This window comes from Echeneis naucrates, chromosome 2 (genome assembly GCF_900963305.1).
Source record: "Echeneis naucrates chromosome 2, fEcheNa1.1, whole genome shotgun sequence".
Classification (NCBI taxonomy): domain Eukaryota; kingdom Metazoa; phylum Chordata; class Actinopteri; order Carangiformes; family Echeneidae; genus Echeneis; species Echeneis naucrates.
Window position 1 is genome coordinate 18,762,137 of NC_042512.1, and position 17,044 is coordinate 18,779,180.

The 17,044-nt window shown below is 48.0% G+C and overlaps 1 protein-coding gene across 5 annotated transcripts in view; it reads left to right on the forward strand.

Annotated features, from left to right (window-relative positions):
* The window catches only part of LOC115053435 (nck-associated protein 5), a 100,997-nt gene that overhangs the window by 32,366 nt on the left and 51,587 nt on the right, over window positions 1-17,044 (forward strand). Inside the window, exon 1 of one of the 5 annotated variants that reach the window (XM_029518169.1) lies at window positions 7,164-7,463. The exons of 3 other annotated variants lie outside the window; for them this stretch is intronic. In XM_029518169.1, the coding sequence (XP_029374029.1) occupies window positions 7,435-7,463 (29 nt within the window). In that variant the 5' untranslated portion in view covers window positions 7,164-7,434. Of the gene's footprint in view, window positions 1-7,163; window positions 7,464-15,916; window positions 16,085-17,044 lie in introns of those variants that run through there. One more of the 5 variants, XM_029518176.1, reaches the window with a different exon arrangement.

Below are 17,044 nucleotides of genomic sequence, written 5' to 3' on the forward strand. Positions count from 1 at the left end.
ATTCCTCCAGTTCTCTGCATCCCTACGTCATGACCCGCTGACCCGCCGCATTCATGGCTCTCATTGTAGCAGATTATTAGGTGGCTCTGCACTGCTGGAGGACACAGAGCGGACAGTTATGACTTCTTTTGAATGAAGATGCATCAAATATCCCTGTCAACATTCCCTGTTTTCTCCTTGTTGGGACTTTACTTCCACTGGTGTTTTGAATAATATGAAAGTAGCTTTAACTGTTGCCATCAATGTCCAGTTCTGATTGCATACGTACGACGTACGTCAGAAGCATCTGCTGCATCCTCAACATCCCAGAGCTGCAACGCACACACAATCGCACACTGCTCGACGGAGCACAAAACCCCAGTGGGATGCTGGCTCGGCTTTCCTGCACCCTCTATTCAATGAGACCACGTCCTTGTCAGACGGAAACAAAAGCTCCACAGCACAGTGTCAACATCAGATGGAGCAAATCCAAATTTGGCAACACTAGACACGACATACAGTAGGAAGCAGCGCCTCGGTTTCCGCTCGTTTGCAGTAAACTCTCGTTAAATGTGATCGAGCGTCCTTTTCAAAGATGTACAATATCATTAGTGGTGGCCTTGACAAACTCCTGCACTTTATTATGGGCTGCTGATTGACATATGGATGCTCTGCAGCGGTAAACAGCACGGCGGGCGGGGTGTGAGCTCGCATGAGCTCTTTCTGACAAGCTGCTGTGTCAAGGCACCGTGACTGTGTAATCTTCCCAGTGGATTAAAACAATGTAGATTAGAGTCTTTCTTTTTTTTTCCGCCTCAGATTTTCTGATTTTTTCGCTGAGCTGGTGTTTGTTTTTCCCAGTATCTTGATCTGACCTTGTTTTTAGTGGGTCAGGTTTGGAGGCGGTGGCCGGCCTTGGGTCAAAACTGGCCTCACCTGCCTTTTTCCTCTCTGCCGGAGCAGATGGTGTTTGTCTGTGACCCTTTCCACACCTTAGAGGACAGGGAGGGGTTGGAGGAGGCATGAAGGGGGGGGGTGGGAGCAGGGGAGGTGTGTCAGGAGGGAGGCGGGGGGAACTCAGCTGGAGATCCACAAGGCTCAGGACAGGTTGTGTGGAGCAGGCGGCTGCAGCTGCACCTTAAGCCAAAAGGACATTAGCGACGACATCTGCTGATCAATAAGCTATTTGTCATGTTCATAAAACGGCCGCCAGCGTAGAAAGTGGAGCTCAGATCAGATGTGTGCTTCTCTGAGGGATTATAGGGAATTGGACATGAATTTGCCTTTTGTTTGTCTTTGTTTCATTTTTAAATAATCAGTCTAAATACCACAGTATCATTCGGATTAGTTAGTTGAAATTCTTCCCATTGTTTGAGCTTTAATTTGCATCAGGTGAAGTTAAAGGATTTAAAGAAGGCAGATGGACTCAGAAAACAGAAAGGTGAAGAAAGAGCAGAGCTGGGAAACCGCTTTAAAAATCTGGACCTTACTGATGTTACTACGAGCCATATCAGGCCTCAAAGACGCCTGCATGCTGCCGGCGGTCTGGGCGAGATGAAAGGCTGTAATCCTCAGCTGAAGTATGCGGCGCGCCCTGTTCTGCCGATGAGGAGGCGGATCGGGTTCAGCCTCCCGCTAAACGCCCAAAGGGATCGGCCGTCTCGGCTGGAGGGGAGCCATGCATTTTACAACTTTAATTGGATAAGTTGACCAGCGTAATGCAATAATTTGATCACGCTAAGCTCCAAAGAGATCTAATATGCTCCTAAAGTATATTTGTGTGCCCTCTGAAGTGAACGACTTCGCCTAATCCATCCATTAGACGTCTACATACGGCTCAGGAGGCCAGACACAAATGTCTCAAAGGAACATTCAGTGGGTAAATAAATCAGTCCATGAAAACCTCCAGGCACTGCTGAAATTCAGGTGGTGTAAAATCAGGCCTCCTTTTCGTTCTAAAATAAGAGAAGGTTGATTAAAGCTGAGACACAAACCATGAAGAATTGGAGGGTCGTGTGTTATCAGGAATTAGCAAAAAGCTCTTCACGTCAACCTCGTCAGTCTTGTCGTTCCAGTCAGCGAGGACTCCCTGAAGGAGGCGACGCCGTTGGCGGTCGACAAGTAGTTCATCCCAGCTAGGATTCTCTAAATCCCTCCGACCGTCTCTCCCCGCAGTCCTGTAAATGCCAAACGCTCCCGCTGTGATTCATGAGCAAACTGCAGGCTGCGCTGAAATAAATGCATCAGTTTTATTGAGCTTATGAGAGGAGGAGGTTAATCGAATGGGTTAATGAAGCTTTTCATTGATGCTCCCTCAAGGTCGTTCCATAGCTGGTCTCAGAGCTGCATTCCCATACAGGCTCCGCGGCTCTACTCCCTCTGCATCCCGTTGTTGTGTTTTATGGAACTTGTGGCACGTTTTCTTGGTGTTTGTGTTGAATAGGCTATTATCTGCGTTCCTGTGTTTAAGACCTCAGTCTTTCCCAGCGGTTCTTGCGTAATGGCTAATTATCTCTGTTGTTTATCTAAGCAGGTCTCAGTCTCTAAAATGACGAAGAGAACTTCAATCATGCACGATTCAGAACATGACTTTTGTTTTATCTGATTCCAGTCAGTCACACTTTTGATTAAATGAAAGTTTTGCACAGAATCCTGTTAACTTCAGCTGAGGCCCTCCATTGTTCAGTGTTGAGGCTTTTTCCAATCAAGATAAGCTGAATGTGGCTCCTTTTGTGCTCACGAGAGCGTGCGGTTATTTTGACTTACGTTGGAGCTGCAAAGCGCTCCGGAAGACATCCTCGCTTTGAGATAAGAAGAGCGATAGACGCTGTGTGGTTTTTCCTTTTTTGTGTGTTTTATTGTTGACAGATCCTGTGTGGTTTGGGTTGTTGATGGATCCTGTGTGGTTTTGGCTAGTGGAAGTCACAGTGGTTGCATCCACGCTATTTACCTCCTTTGAAAAAACATCCTGCCATCTCCTCCGAGGAAACAGGAAGGGGTGAAAATTTGTGAAAGTCCCGACGTTTCAGTCTTCACAGGAGGACATCTGGGAGTGTGCAGATTTATAGAATCGAACATTTCCTCAAGCAAATGAAAGAAATCCAGCACCTAAGCAGGATCGTGCAGAAAACAACGGCAGAAGTCCTTTTCTCATCCAACCGGGCCGTCGACTGGCATCAGTAATCAATTTTCCTGCATCAGCTTCAGGAAAATGTCACACCATCCAGCTGCTGATGTTAGCAGATGATGGATGCTATTCACGTCAGCGGTCATAATGATAGGAAAGTTTTATCTCCATCAGTGTAGATCCGTCTCCTTCCAGTCTCTACGACTTTAAATGTTCCCTGAGCAGAATCTGGCTGGACCCCCCCCATCCCCCTGCTTAATGAAACATGACGGAGGTGCATTATCGCCTTCATTGTATGACACACTTCATTCTGCCACACAGAAGTTCAGCACACACACACACTCACAGAGGGGGGGTGTTCATGCAGTGTGACCCATCTTGTGATTTGCATCTGTGTGTGTGTCTGTGTGCGTTGTGTAGATTCTGAGCAGGCTTGTGTTGAGTAAACAAACACGCTGCCTGTCTGCAGCTTGGCACCCCCCACCTCCCTTTCCTCCCCCCTCCACCTCCAACAACCCCTCCCAAGAAGAGTCTAGCCCTGTTGACAGCTAAATATCTCCTGGATGGATTGTAACCACCTCTGATGTGTTTCCAAATAACTTCAGACCCCTCACTTTTCCTCAGTTGTAGCACACATTAAATAGCTGTTCTCAGAAGTTCGAGCGGCGCGTACGTGCTAATCGTCTTCGGGCCGGGAAGGAAACGTTTCTCCTCCTCCTGTGTGATTAACGTCTGACTGGGGAACACACACCTAGACGGCGGAATCGACCAGTCGGGTAATGATCTCGGGTGTTGCACGCCGGCCTCTGGTCGCCCATCCGTGATGTAGCTGCAGAGTCGCGTCACGGAGGGGGAAGTGCGGCTGGACGCCATCTATTCATTTCAGGCAACGACAATGCATTTCATCACATTTTGAAGGGAAACTACGTTAATTTTAATTTAATTTTAAAGTTGGAGATTTTACATTGAAAACATGCAATAAGCTCATAAATATGATCAAGTGGAATCCATTAAAGAATCCAACAGCAGCATAACGCAGCCGAATCTGGTTCCCCCTGGACGACATGCTGCCTTTGTTTTACTGTGCTGATAAGTCAACACTGAGATAACGCTAAATGTGAACCCAGAAATCTTTTTTCAATAGTCTATCCACCAAAATACAGCTCTTCATAAACGTGTGAGAAATTCCTGAATTTACGCTGCTGTTGAATCACATTGGACCATAAATGGAGCCAATTCAGCTTCATCGGTATCCCCATGAAGGATGTGACCAAATATGACTTAACGCTGCTAAAAAAAAGGTTCATGAGGATGAACTGAGCGGATGGCTGAGTTTGACTTCTGTCACTTAGGTTTTATTTTTGTCAGAAGAGGATTCCTCCAACAGGAAATAAAAATTAAAGAGACTCAGAGCCGCCACTTTTCTTTCTTTCCTTATTTAAGATTATTTGATCGGTTTTTCACTGAAAGTATGATTAGGATGGATCCTAAATAGCTTCTCTTCTTCTCCTTCAACATTTCCTTGATGATATTTAGGTACTGAAGTGAAATTTTGAATGAATGTTTGCGTGTTTTTTCCGGTTAGACATCGTCATCTAAAAATAAAAATCTGTAGCACACAAATTGTGAAATTGCTGTTTTCATTCAAGTGAAAGCTCTAAATTCTTGCTGGCGTCCCTTTAGCTCTGTAACACTGTAGTTCAAAAGGTGCCGAAGTACGCACAACACACACACACACAGACACACAGCCTTTCCTTTCCATTTCCAGCCCACCGTGCACCCCATTACAAATCCATATCGACCCGCCGGCCCTCCAGCCACTGTCCCAGCACCATCCTGTCTCCTTCCCTGCACCCCCCCCCCCCTCTCTGGAATGCTAACCTAGCCTGAGTGTGTGTGTGTGCGACAGTGGTGGAGCCAGGCTGGCTGTGTGGGCGGCCGAGTGTTTCCAAACAGTGGAATCTGTCATTGACACCCCTGGCAGAGCAATAAGCAGCGCCTTAATGAGCTCAGCAGATCACTCAGCGCACAGTGGACACACACACACACACACACACACACACACCGTCACATCTCCAGTGTAATAAACAGTTTTGAGAACCTTCGTGCAGCCATCCATGTTTGTACAGCAACACACACCAAATGGACACCTACCTAAAACTCTGTTGCCCCCCCCCGACCCATCCAGACCCCCGAAGGTGTGCTGTGCTGTCTTTTCCTGATTCTAACATCAATACTGATACGTCTGCTACGTCCCGCCCACTGACAGGTGCCATGACGGGAGATGATCTGTCCTGTCCGTCACACACACCTACATCCTGCTCTTTGCCGAGTTAAGATGAAAACAAAAAACCAACACGTCCTGGTTCCTGCAGCAGCCGGCTCTGCTGTCTGAGCTCAGTGTGCGTTGATCACATTAGACTGGAACACGGCCTCCAATATTTCTTGATTACTGCACATATGTATGTGTTAGTGCTGACTCAGCCATCCATTTGTCTTTTCCGCATGAGCGGGACAATGGTGTCTAATTGGTGGCCACCTGCTCTTTGAATCGAATCATCCTTACCCTATATTCAGATTTCTCCCCCCCGCTGCCAGACAGCTGCGCGTATGATAAACACAATTACCTCTCCACGTGACATTTTGCCCAAATACGCAATAATCAGGCGTCATGAATCTATCTGCGTTTTATGATGACAAATGGGAAGGTGGCGGCCGGCTTTATGAGACGGTGACAGTGTGTGTCAGTTTTTTCATGATCTCTGCTGGGTGATGCCCGCAGACGCCACATCCTTCTGAGTTTATGTCTTTCTTTAACCCCCCTGTCCCCCATTAACATCTGACTTATTCCGTTCTCCAGCAAACTCATCTCCTCACACGGTTGGTGTCATTTGGGACTTTAGTGGCAGTGAATGTGGGGCGAAGTGGCAGCGGCGGCCTCGGCTCTAAGTCAGCCTTGTCCTTTCTTTCCCCTCTTTAACCGGGCGCTCCTGTCACTGGGACCCTTTTAATTCCCCCTTTCACCCCTCCCGCACTGGTCCTATTGCAGATCAGACAATAGAAGGTGTCCCCCCTCCCTGCTCCTGGTTGGGGCTGTGGACTCCAGGCAGCAGTTTGTCACAGCCGTTCAGCTGAGACTGATTGTGATTGCGGCAGATGGGCCGGAGCTCGGTCCGTCACTCGGCAGACCCAAGCACTTCCTTCTCCCTCTCTTTCTTTCTCTCTCTTTCACTTTCTGTCCTCTGCTCTCTTGATCTTGATCTCTTCCTTGGTTGTCCCTATCTGCCTTTTGTCAGCCAGCCCCCCCCCCCCTTCTTTCTGCGTTGTCGTCCAAATGCTCCGTTTTCCACCCTTAAAGCAGCCAGCCGGTGTTTTCAGATGTGGAGACAGTTTTCAAAAAGCTCAATTTTTTGGATGTCAAAAACGGTGGCTTGGCGTGGATGAAGCATGAAGCACATTTAGCCAGTTTGGGGCTTCGGCATCCTTTCTTTCCAGCTCTGGATGAGGGACGTTTGCATCTGACAATTTGTTTAACTCTCCAAAACTGTCACTCAGGCTCTGGTTTGAGGTTTTTTCATCTTGCCCGTCTATTTCACCTCTAAATCTTCCTTTTCTGTCACTTTTTTATTTTTTGCTTGTGTTGAAAAGGGTCCTGCTGCTGCTTGCCTGTTCACGTCTCCTTGTTGGAGTTAAACCCCCTTCGACACTGTTGTCACCACCCCCCCCCCCGAAAAATAAAATAAAAAACTCCTCCTCCTTCGTCCTCCGAACAACCCCCCGATTACAACCGTGCTTCTCCTCCCCTGAGGAAAGAGCCTCCTTCGGAGAGGCAGAAGAGCTGCCCTCTCTCCCCGAACACATGTTAAACGTCCCGCAAGCCTGAGGAGGAGGGACGCACGCAGAGAGAGACAGAAGCAGAGACAGGCAAGAGAGAGAGAATATTCTGAGGGAAGCATAAAGCCAGGAGGCGTTGTGGGCGGGGGGGCGGGGGGGAGGCAGGCAGCGCACTGTGTGTGAAGAGGAGCCTCGGAGCGAGTGTGTTAGTGGGAGAGAGCACAGCGCAGAGGCAGAGCGTACGCAGCGTGAAGCAAGAGAAGAGCATCGGAAGAGTCAACGCATGTTGCCAGATTGGGAGAGACAGGGAGGGAAGAGGACGGCCGGAGCAGTGAGGAGGAGTGGGAGGAAGGGAAGCCAGGCGTTTGGAGAGGAGAGGCAGTAGAGAGGCAGGCTGGGAGCCGGCAGTGCTGCATTGTGGATGTAAACTTTGTCATCTGTAGCTGCAGAGCAGGAGGGAAGCGTGCTGGTGGATTACCATGTGTGTCCTCTGAATGCACCAGGATGCTGCATCTCCACCAGGGTAAGGAGCACCTTGAATGCATGAATTCACCGTCTTATTGTTTGGGAAGTGCTTCATGTGTCAGACCAACACATGCACACTCAGCTCTCCGTCGTCCTGAGGTAGAGCGATGCTGTGCCACATGTAGAGGGGGGGGATCTCTGAGTCGGTTTCAGGGGGGAATCGCGTGTCCTGTTGCCAGTGGCAACAGCATGGAGCCAACTCGGATTGTGATTGATAACAGAAGGAAATGGATACCCGTCGTTTAAGTGGCGTTGTAGGAGATTTGTATGTGCAGGAATGCATGTTTCTCCTCCCTCTGCTTCTTTCTCTTTCTCTCGGGCAGATTAAGGTTTTTCTGTCCAGCCCACTAACCCCACGCTGGAATGACTGCTGTTAAGTGCTGGAGAATATGCAGTGTGGGCTTTACAGTCTGCAGCTCCTTATTAATGTGGTGTCAAGTGCTGCAGCGCGAGTGTCCATATGTCAAACTCCCAGCAGGTCAGGGGTCTTTCCAATACACAGACAGAAGCTTCTGGACACTGCTTTTTATATTTTTAGCCCCATTTGTTGTCTCTAAAAACACAAGTGCAGGGGAACATGGGAGTGAGAGCATGGGAGAGTATGGATGGCATCATCACTCTCCTGCTGCTGTTGTCAATGAGCCAGCCAGAAATGCCATTCTGTCTTTTTTTCCTTTAAGTTCACTTTTTGTTTTTTGTTTTTTTGGCCCTGGGAACTGCCGCTTCCCAACACAAGAGGAAAAAATAGCAGCTGCCATGTTGCGGATGCTTTATAACTGGAAACACCAACGCATGTGAAATGAGGGGTTGTACGAATCCCCCCAAAGCCTGAAACTGTGATGTGGCCACAAAGGCAAATATGTCGGCCTTATGCATCAATTGTCGTGTGACTAATCAGCCTTCAGAGGTGATGCTTTGGTGAGGAATCTCCTCTCTGTCATGCACCATCACTGCACAGACAGTCCGACGGTGCACCTGTTTCAACTGTATGCACACTTGACCTCAGCTCTGCCCATTATCTACACGGACAGCGTCAATTCAAAGCACGAATGTAGAGCAGCAGCCGCATCTGGGCAGCTTCACTATGATGGCCTGTGCCTCTGAAACCCACCTGGGGATTAGCGGATAAGAGGATTGTAAAGTGGAGGGATTTCATTTTATAGAATTAAAACTGTAATTCTCTCCATCTCGACGACGCCACAGCGCAGCCATTTCTCCACATTATTATTTCCTGCCCCGCTCGCTGCTCTCGTTCCATTACCACATCATATTAGTGTCCTACATTTGAAGCAGTTTTAATGTTAAAGTCACGCGACAGGCATGTTTGAGCGGAGTGGTGGAAATCCGGCAGGGCCTCAGAGCTCTCCGGAGATGGACGGGGAAAGTTCATCAATACACAAAGCAGCTACTGGGGTCTATAGATACTCAAAGCGCCAGCCAGGAGGAGAATCTGACCAATAATACAGTCAACAAAATGAAGACCCCTCCAGCAGATCGTTCTGACATGTGCTTTTGTGTTTCTTCCCCTCAAAGTCACTCCTCTACATCCGATTTTCCCAACTTTTCCTCCCCCCCTTTCGCCTCCTCCCCGTATGTGGCGCTCTGTATTCAGTGACCCTCGGCTCGCATATTGGGCTCAGGTCAAACTGAATTACTGAGGAATGTTCTCCGGTTCAATGGCCGACACAGTGGGCCTCAGCATGGGTGCACTTCCCCTTCATTGGCAGCCAGGGCACTTTCATATTGAAGGAGGAGGGAGTCCTTTTCCAGACAACTTTTCCCATGTAATTCCCACCGTCTCTGCAGCGCCGGTCGGCACCGCGGAGCCGCCCGCTAAAGCAGCCGGTTTAATGATGTGTACGTGTGAGGCACATCTCAGGATCTCGCCAGCCTCTGCCTCTGTGACTGCAGGCCATCCAGCTCAATTAAGGCTGCTTTGAATGCATTCCTCCCCTCAGCCTGCTCTACATTTATCTCCCCAGAACAGCACGTGGGAACTCTAAATACAGTCCAAGTCCTGCAGAGCGCTCTGAGGCCGGTATGAACCTGTTTATGCACGAAGTATCTCAATAAAGAGTCTGACATTTTACCAGTGTGGGAATTTTTGATGCAAAGGTCTGTGCCTCCCTGAATGTTAACAAGTTAGACTTCCACAATCAATTGTCTTCTCTGTGTCTGCTGCTGGCTTAACTTGGGATAATGTCGCTGAGGAAAAACATAAAGTTTAATGGACTGACACAATTTATAAGCAATAAAAAGCTTTTATTTGCGAGCTATCAGTGGCTTATTGCTTGCACCGACTGTTCTGCCTGGAGACAAAACTTTGCCCAGACACCCTCACTGACTGCTTAGTCACGTCATTAGAGCTGGAGCATTTTTGTGGTTTCTAAATGGATGAACTCGCTGCTGGATGAATTCACTGAGGTGGGAAGGCTGTTTTTGCAGTTACTGCCTGTTTTTAGGGGTCTGAGTTGAATAAAAACCGCTCTGCACCCTCTAAAGAGGCGTTTTGTTTGTATTTCTCATGTTCGGGATTTAAAAATACCACAAACGCTTCACTTCCTTGACAAAAATACCCAAATTGGATTTGTTTTTTTAGGTCATCGCCCTGCTTGCCAGCAATTTACAAGATAATATGCTGCTGCCCTTGTTTACCACACACGGCCTTCTGGGTGACACACTTTCACCAGCACATGCATGTCAATCGTTTGCACTTCAAAGAAATGCAAACCTCCCTCTTGTTTCATATTTCTGCCTTTGTCACGGTGATGCCGTTTACGAGGTTGGGAAGCGGGGGGGGCTCAGCCGTGTATGTGAGGTTGTGCAGGGCAGGGAATGTCAACTAACTTGTCTCCACCGCTTTCTTGGCTGTAAATCAATGGATAATAGCGGGACAACGATGCAGGACCCGGTCCAGCGGCTGGAGGTGTTGGAACTAAAAATGAAATAGATAAAGGCTGCTGGAGAGGCTCACTTTCACGCCGTAAACTCCTCTACTGTTGTCTTTCAGCCATTTGGTGACACTCTTTACTTAGAGTGAATTACGATGAGTGCAGTAACTTTTAATTACCTGATTACCGACATGCCAGAGCGCCAGGACAGGAACGCCATGGCGATCCTGCCGGGACAACTGAAAGAGCACGGCAGGGAGAGTTTCTAGAACCAAACCCGACTTCCCTTTTATCCTATTCTATTTATGTCCAGTCCTCAAGCATGATTTTCAGGTTGTTTCTCGAGAGAGAGAGTAGGAGTGACGAGGTGATGGAAACTAAGCATGTGACATCTGCAGAATAGAGAAATGCACCACAAAGGAACAGCTGCACAGAAACATGAACGCACAAACACACAAATATATGCACCGGGGGGTGTGTTGCAGTGGAGATGGCAGACCCTTGGCTATTTACTGTACTTTTGTTTCTATTGTACGTGAAGCGGCTGTTTGTCTGCCTCTGTAAAGGGCTACTGTTCGCCCGCCTCTCTGAAAACGATGTGTTGACAGCCGGTGTAAAATACCCCGTAGTGTCTGCACAGTCTCTATGAGTCAGCAGAACCTGCTACAGTAGTTAATGTGAGTCCCTGCTTGCCAATTACTTCAAAGGAGAGCAGCTGGGTTGCGAAATACAGAACAATGCATCCAACAGGGGACGCATGTGTGGCGTACATACATCGACACACGTACACTGATCACTTACCTAATAGTTCAACTTTTTTCTGGACCTCTGAAGGTGGGCTGTGGGATCCTTTAAGTCCTCGAAGTCGTGAGGTGGAGCCTCCGTGGATCAGACTTGTCTGTCCGGCACATCCCACCGATGCTGGACTGGATTGAGATCTGTGGAATTTGGAGACAAGTCAACACCTTGAGCTGGTTGTTGTGTAGTTCATGTTTGCAGCATTGATAAAAGATCCCCCACATAACCTTTTTCTCATGCTATCAATCTCATCTCCCCCCTTTTAGAAAATGTTGCCCTAATAGCTTGCAATAAAACATCACACTTGTTTGTTGTGTGACCTACTTAATTCCAAAGAAATCTGCAGAGATCTTCACATCAACCTTTGCATGTGAACTTGATTTCAAAATAAGGGTCTGGGTGAATGCGTTTTAGATCCTATTTGCTCGATCTCCATCTCCGTCACATCTGCGCTTGTTCAGGTCCAGCAGCAGCATGGAGTCATCGCTCTTCGATGTTTTGGACATAAAACATTCAAAACTGTGCAATTGTGTCTCCATGTCTGCGTATCTTTGCCAGAGTGTTTATACATGTGTGCTCATCCATGTGTTCATGGCCCCCCCCCTCCTCCCCCTTGTGTGTTCACATCTAGCCACATCCTCGCTCCCCATGAACAGCGCTGGTGAGTAAACCCTCTCGACAGACAGCCAGGCAAGCAGGCGGGTGCTGCAACCATTTTTAAAGCACATCTGCTCATCCGCAATGTTTCGTTCCGTCTCGTCAGGAATGCGTCTGTGGCTTGGAAACAATTGAGGTCAGACCCTGCGCGCAGTATAAGAAAACATTTAGGGAGACAGACAGTCAGGCAGGGGTAATCCACGCTTGGCGAGCACATTCCTCTGAGCTCAGAAGGAGTCTCTGAGGATTCCTCGTGTCTGATTTTTGCTGCCTCAGAAGTTTAAAGATGCAAGCGAAACGCATCTGATCTCGACTTGGCCTGCGAAACGATGAGCCGTCCTTCTGATCCAGCCAAGTTGTTTACACGTGCAAAGACAAATAATTTCAACGCAGCCCATCAATCATACGTTCTGAGATAATGTCAGCCCCTCCAGTCAAAAAACTATCATAAAATTGTCCAGCGCTTTGCTGTAATTAAGCAATCCGGCGCTGAGACTCCAGTAAAGCACTGAGGGTGAGATGTTATCACAGAGGGAAAACATAAACAGCTCAGGGCACTCAACATGTTGTTGACTTTGGAGAAATCTCACTAATTATGAACATCTCAGCTGCATTACTCAGTGTGCTGCACACGTGTCCAAACAAAGTCCAGTACGGGACGCCATACATTAACAGGAAGCATGAGTCAGGGGAAAGCTAGGCCAAATGCATTCTGGGGCATCATAGGAAGAAAAATAGAATCTGTAAGAAAAAAACGTTCCTGACAAACAGAAAGTGATGAGTTTCTGTCAGAGCCTCGTGGAGAAATAAAAAGGCCCGTGTTCTTTGTGTGCTCACAGTAGAACCTCATCACATTTCAGCTCGTCAATAATTGATGGTCTGCCGCGGTGAGGTAAGGCTCATTGTGCCTGGCTGCCTGGCTGGCTGGGCGGTTGGTCGTCTGGGTGTGTGAGGTGCTGACATGTGGCTCCTGTTTTTCCCGCTGCCCCCCGGTGCAGACGGGGTCCGCAGCAGGAGACAGGAGGTCAGGAACCAGCTGTGGGTGAGGCGGTGGGAGGGAGCTTGGGTCAGGCCGGCGTTTGGCGTCCACCGTGGCGCTCCTTGGTGATTGATTGGCCCGGCCTAATGCATTGGGACCAATTGAGCAGCCACAGATGTGCGCGCCCCACCCCTCCGATGCTTGAGACAGATGAAAATGTTTCCACTGAGAGGCTGAAGCTGATTTTAATGCCCTCTCAGTAGACGGTGCTCCACTGCAGAGTGGAATGCGTTCATTTGAATCTCAAGGAAACGGCACATGGGCGTCATTTAAGATGAAAGCATCACTGGGAATCACCCAAGAAATTTGAAAACGCTCAGGTTTTGATCTCAAAATCTGAAACGATAGGAGCCATTTTCTTCCCATCTTGACTTTGACCCCCTGGCGTTTGTAGCTCTGTTTTCCTGCCCGACGGGGCTGGATGTTATAACTTATCAAACGCCTCGATAAGCTCATTGTCCAGCGCCGGCGGCTTGGGTGAAATTCTGGATCGGCGCAGAAGGTTACATAACACAGGCCGTAGGAGGATTATGGGTGGGAATGTCCAGTGTGGAGCCGGGGTGGGGGGGCAAGCGCTGCCAGAGTCCCTCAGAACAGGATGCCCGATTGCGTGCGTATCTGGGCTCTTAACCCAGCAGGAGTGCAGACGCTAATGCATAAATGCATGTCAGCTGACATCCAAACATTTACGCATCCATCCCGGCCACTCAGTTTGTTCAAATGTTCAGCTCCCTGTAAGCCTCAACGACAGTATCACACAGACGGTTTATGTTAATGCATCTTTTATAGCGATGACACAAACTGCTGCAGGGAAAAACACGACATGTAGTGTTTGATCTGTTAACAGATAAACCACACCTAATAATGATAATAATAACAATGTGCGCAGTAAAGGAAATAGGAAACCAAAATGGAAGAGACAGCACTTTTTTCCTCTTTCATTATGTACTTAAGTGCAAACAATGTCCTATGGATTACAGCACCTGTATGGAGGAGCCGTGATAACAGTGATGCAAACACAGCTAACCGTCTGCCTCCCACAATGCAGCTCAAAAGGTCCAACATGTCAGCTCAGGTTGGCGAATGCCCTCTCACCGTGACTGATCCTCCCTCAGCCCTGACAGGTCGTGTCTTTGCATGCAGCGAGCAAACAGCCCGCCGCAGGAAGAAGCGTTTACACAGAGGCCTGAATGTGTGGAGGGTTGATCTGCTGTGAATGGAACAAGGCGGTGTGTCGCTATTTAATCTTCAAGGAGGGAGAAGACGTGTGTGCGCACTGCAAGCAGGTGCTTGACAAAAACTTGTAACTGATTCTTGTTTAGTCAGTATTTAAAAACAATCTACATCGATCAGATCAGTGACGGCAGTTTCTGATCCTGCAATCCAAAGCTTTTGTCTATCGCATTAATATGTCATGCATGAGAGCAGAGAGAGAGAAAAAAAAAAGAAAGGGCGGGAGCCGCCGCTGCAGCTTGGCGGGATTCCCTCCACAGCCGAGGCCTCCGCTGCTCTCAGGTGATTCCAGGTCACCGAGAACCGCTGGAGGTCCACGTCCACACCGCTCATGATTGGCTGCTGGCGCTCTCCCAGCCGAGCTTCATAATGCGGCGGAGGAGGAGGAATGTATACGGTCAACTGTCAGCATGTGCTTTCACCACATGCTCGGATGTGCCAGACTGAAGCCTGAAATAACTGCAGTTTGCATCAGTCCAGTGTGAAATGCACAGTTTGTGAGTACAAATAACATTTCTTCCTCTTTGAAAGGACTTAACGTGACCAGCATGTTATTATTATTGGATCTGACCCCCTCTGTACGGGCTGTCAATCACAGAGAAGCCCCGCCCAAATGCACAGGAAGCTTCATGGTCTATTCTCGTCTAAAATTTCAAATAATGTGATAAGACCTGAAACTCGATGTCAAGCAGGTTTAAGCCTCTCCAGTCTAAGGATTAGCAGAACGTATTTTGAAGAGGGACTTTGACCTGTCTTGCTCGCCGTAGTTCTTACACCTTTGATTCTACCTCCCAATATGGCTCAGACATGGCGGCTGAACTGTCAGCTCGTGTTTCTTTCCCTGTAAAACTCTGTTAGTATTTTCATAGCCATTCCTAAACAATGGCCATAACTACCAAAATAAGAGCCAAAGCAGTAATAATTATCCTTTAAAATGAGCCATTTCTGCCTCGCTGACACGAGTGAAAACATCATAATTAGCCCGCGGACCCTCGGCACCATTACATCATGATTCTTTGCGTGAGCGGCCTTCTGCAGGAGATGGCTTGAGATAAACTTCCTGTCGTAACACAAGCGTCCGACTGTTTTGACAGGCCGGTTTACACAGCTGGGTTGGTGGGGTTTACCGGAGGAGGTGATTGATTGGCAAACTGTCTCACATTGATTGGGACTGAAACGCGAATGAACGGAGTGCATCGGGCAGATTTACAGGAATCATTGAACTGCACGCTCCGATCGACGGGACGTGAGTGTCGCCAGTGAGCACTGTGGAGCAGAACACTGTTTTGACTACTTCTCATGCCAATTGCTATAATTATGTTTAACACAGAAGGTCAAATTGCTCTATATTTGGAGATGATTTTCTCGGGGTGCAGTTGGCTCATGCTCCGTCGCTCCTGGAACATGCCTGTGCATAAGTGGGCTGAAACTTAACCCCTTACAGGGCTGACGCTCAGCCATAACACAGACTGGAGGAATGCCAGGCCGGTCCTGTTTAACAAAACAATATCTGCAGTGAGAACTTCCAGAGACCTTCCCTCCCCCCCACAAGGTAGCGTAATGGTGTAAGCCTACAGTATGTTGTAATCGGAAGAGAAAGATTGTGCAACAGTGTGTTAGTCAGTCTCAGGTGTGGAGCGAGGTGTCGTACTTTCACACATGGACTTCTTTGTGTGATTTTTTTAATGTAAGGTCTAACACCTTGACTTTAATGACGCACACGCCTGAATTTATGGAGGCACAAACACAAACCCAAATACACACCCATGCCCAGACATACCCCCCTCCCCGCCTTGCCTCACAGCCTTCGCTCTACTTCCTCCCAGATTTGTCACAACTGCATCGCTCATTTCACAACTGCTGTCACCAATTCGGTCCGATGGGGGCCACGATGTCCCCCCAACAGCAGTGGAAGTTAGTTTACAAAGTCCAGACGGCGGATTCATCCATCAGCTACAGAGCCCCAGCTGTGCTCTAATCACTGGGGGCTTTTCCCGACAGGTAAGACGCTCAGAAACAATGATGTCTTGTCAACGCAGACGAGATGCGAGTCATGGGTTGTTGTTTTTTTTTTTTGTTTTGGGGGGGGGGGGGGGGGGGGGGTTGTCTGCTCTTGTGAAAAATGTGCAGGTGATTGTGATTACTTGTGGCTGTCTGCTCTCTACACTCATTTAATAGCTCTCTCAGTCCCGTACGAGGCAGCTTTCAGCGTGTGTGCATCCTGATTTTATTTTGAAGAGGATTTGTTTTGTTTTTTTGGTCAGAAAAACATCCTTCTTGAAACAGCTTTGAGACTTTTATTTTGTTGAACAATGTGGTTTGTGGTTTGGGAGCGAGTTTTATTTTGTAATTTGGTTGTAATGTTTTTTTTGGAAGCAGAGCATCTGAGTTTAAACAGATTTCCTTTGGGGCGAAGTTAATCCTGTCCTATCTTAAACATTTGCAAATTAATGTATTTCATTAGCTTAGTTAATGGCCTAATTAGCATACCTAGCTTTCATATATGAGGTGTTAATTGGGGGGCATCTGGCAGCTCTTGTGTCCTCTTATGTCGACACACTGCGTGGACACTGTATTAACATCTTTTTGAATGTACTATTTAACAATTGCATCCCCCCCACACGCCCAAACATTCATCCTGATGAATCTGGCCCATCAGGCTGTAGCCGTCCCGGAGTTGTGCGTTTCCCTCCTGTTGCAGTTGTTGTGATGCCTCGACAGAGTCAATAAAACAGATTTTTGTTGTTTTGTTTTATAAATCCACCCTCTTGTGCCAAGATTTGCCCCATTAAAGTCTGGAATGCCCTCACGTGGGAATCAGATTGGACGGGTACAGTCAATTTCTTTGTTTAGCCTAGTTCACTTATGTGTGTGTTTGTCGGTGAAATGAGTGTGTTCTGAGTGTGTGTCTGGCTCAGAGGATGCCCTGCTTTTTGTTTCCTCTGAGCTATTTTTGTCTGG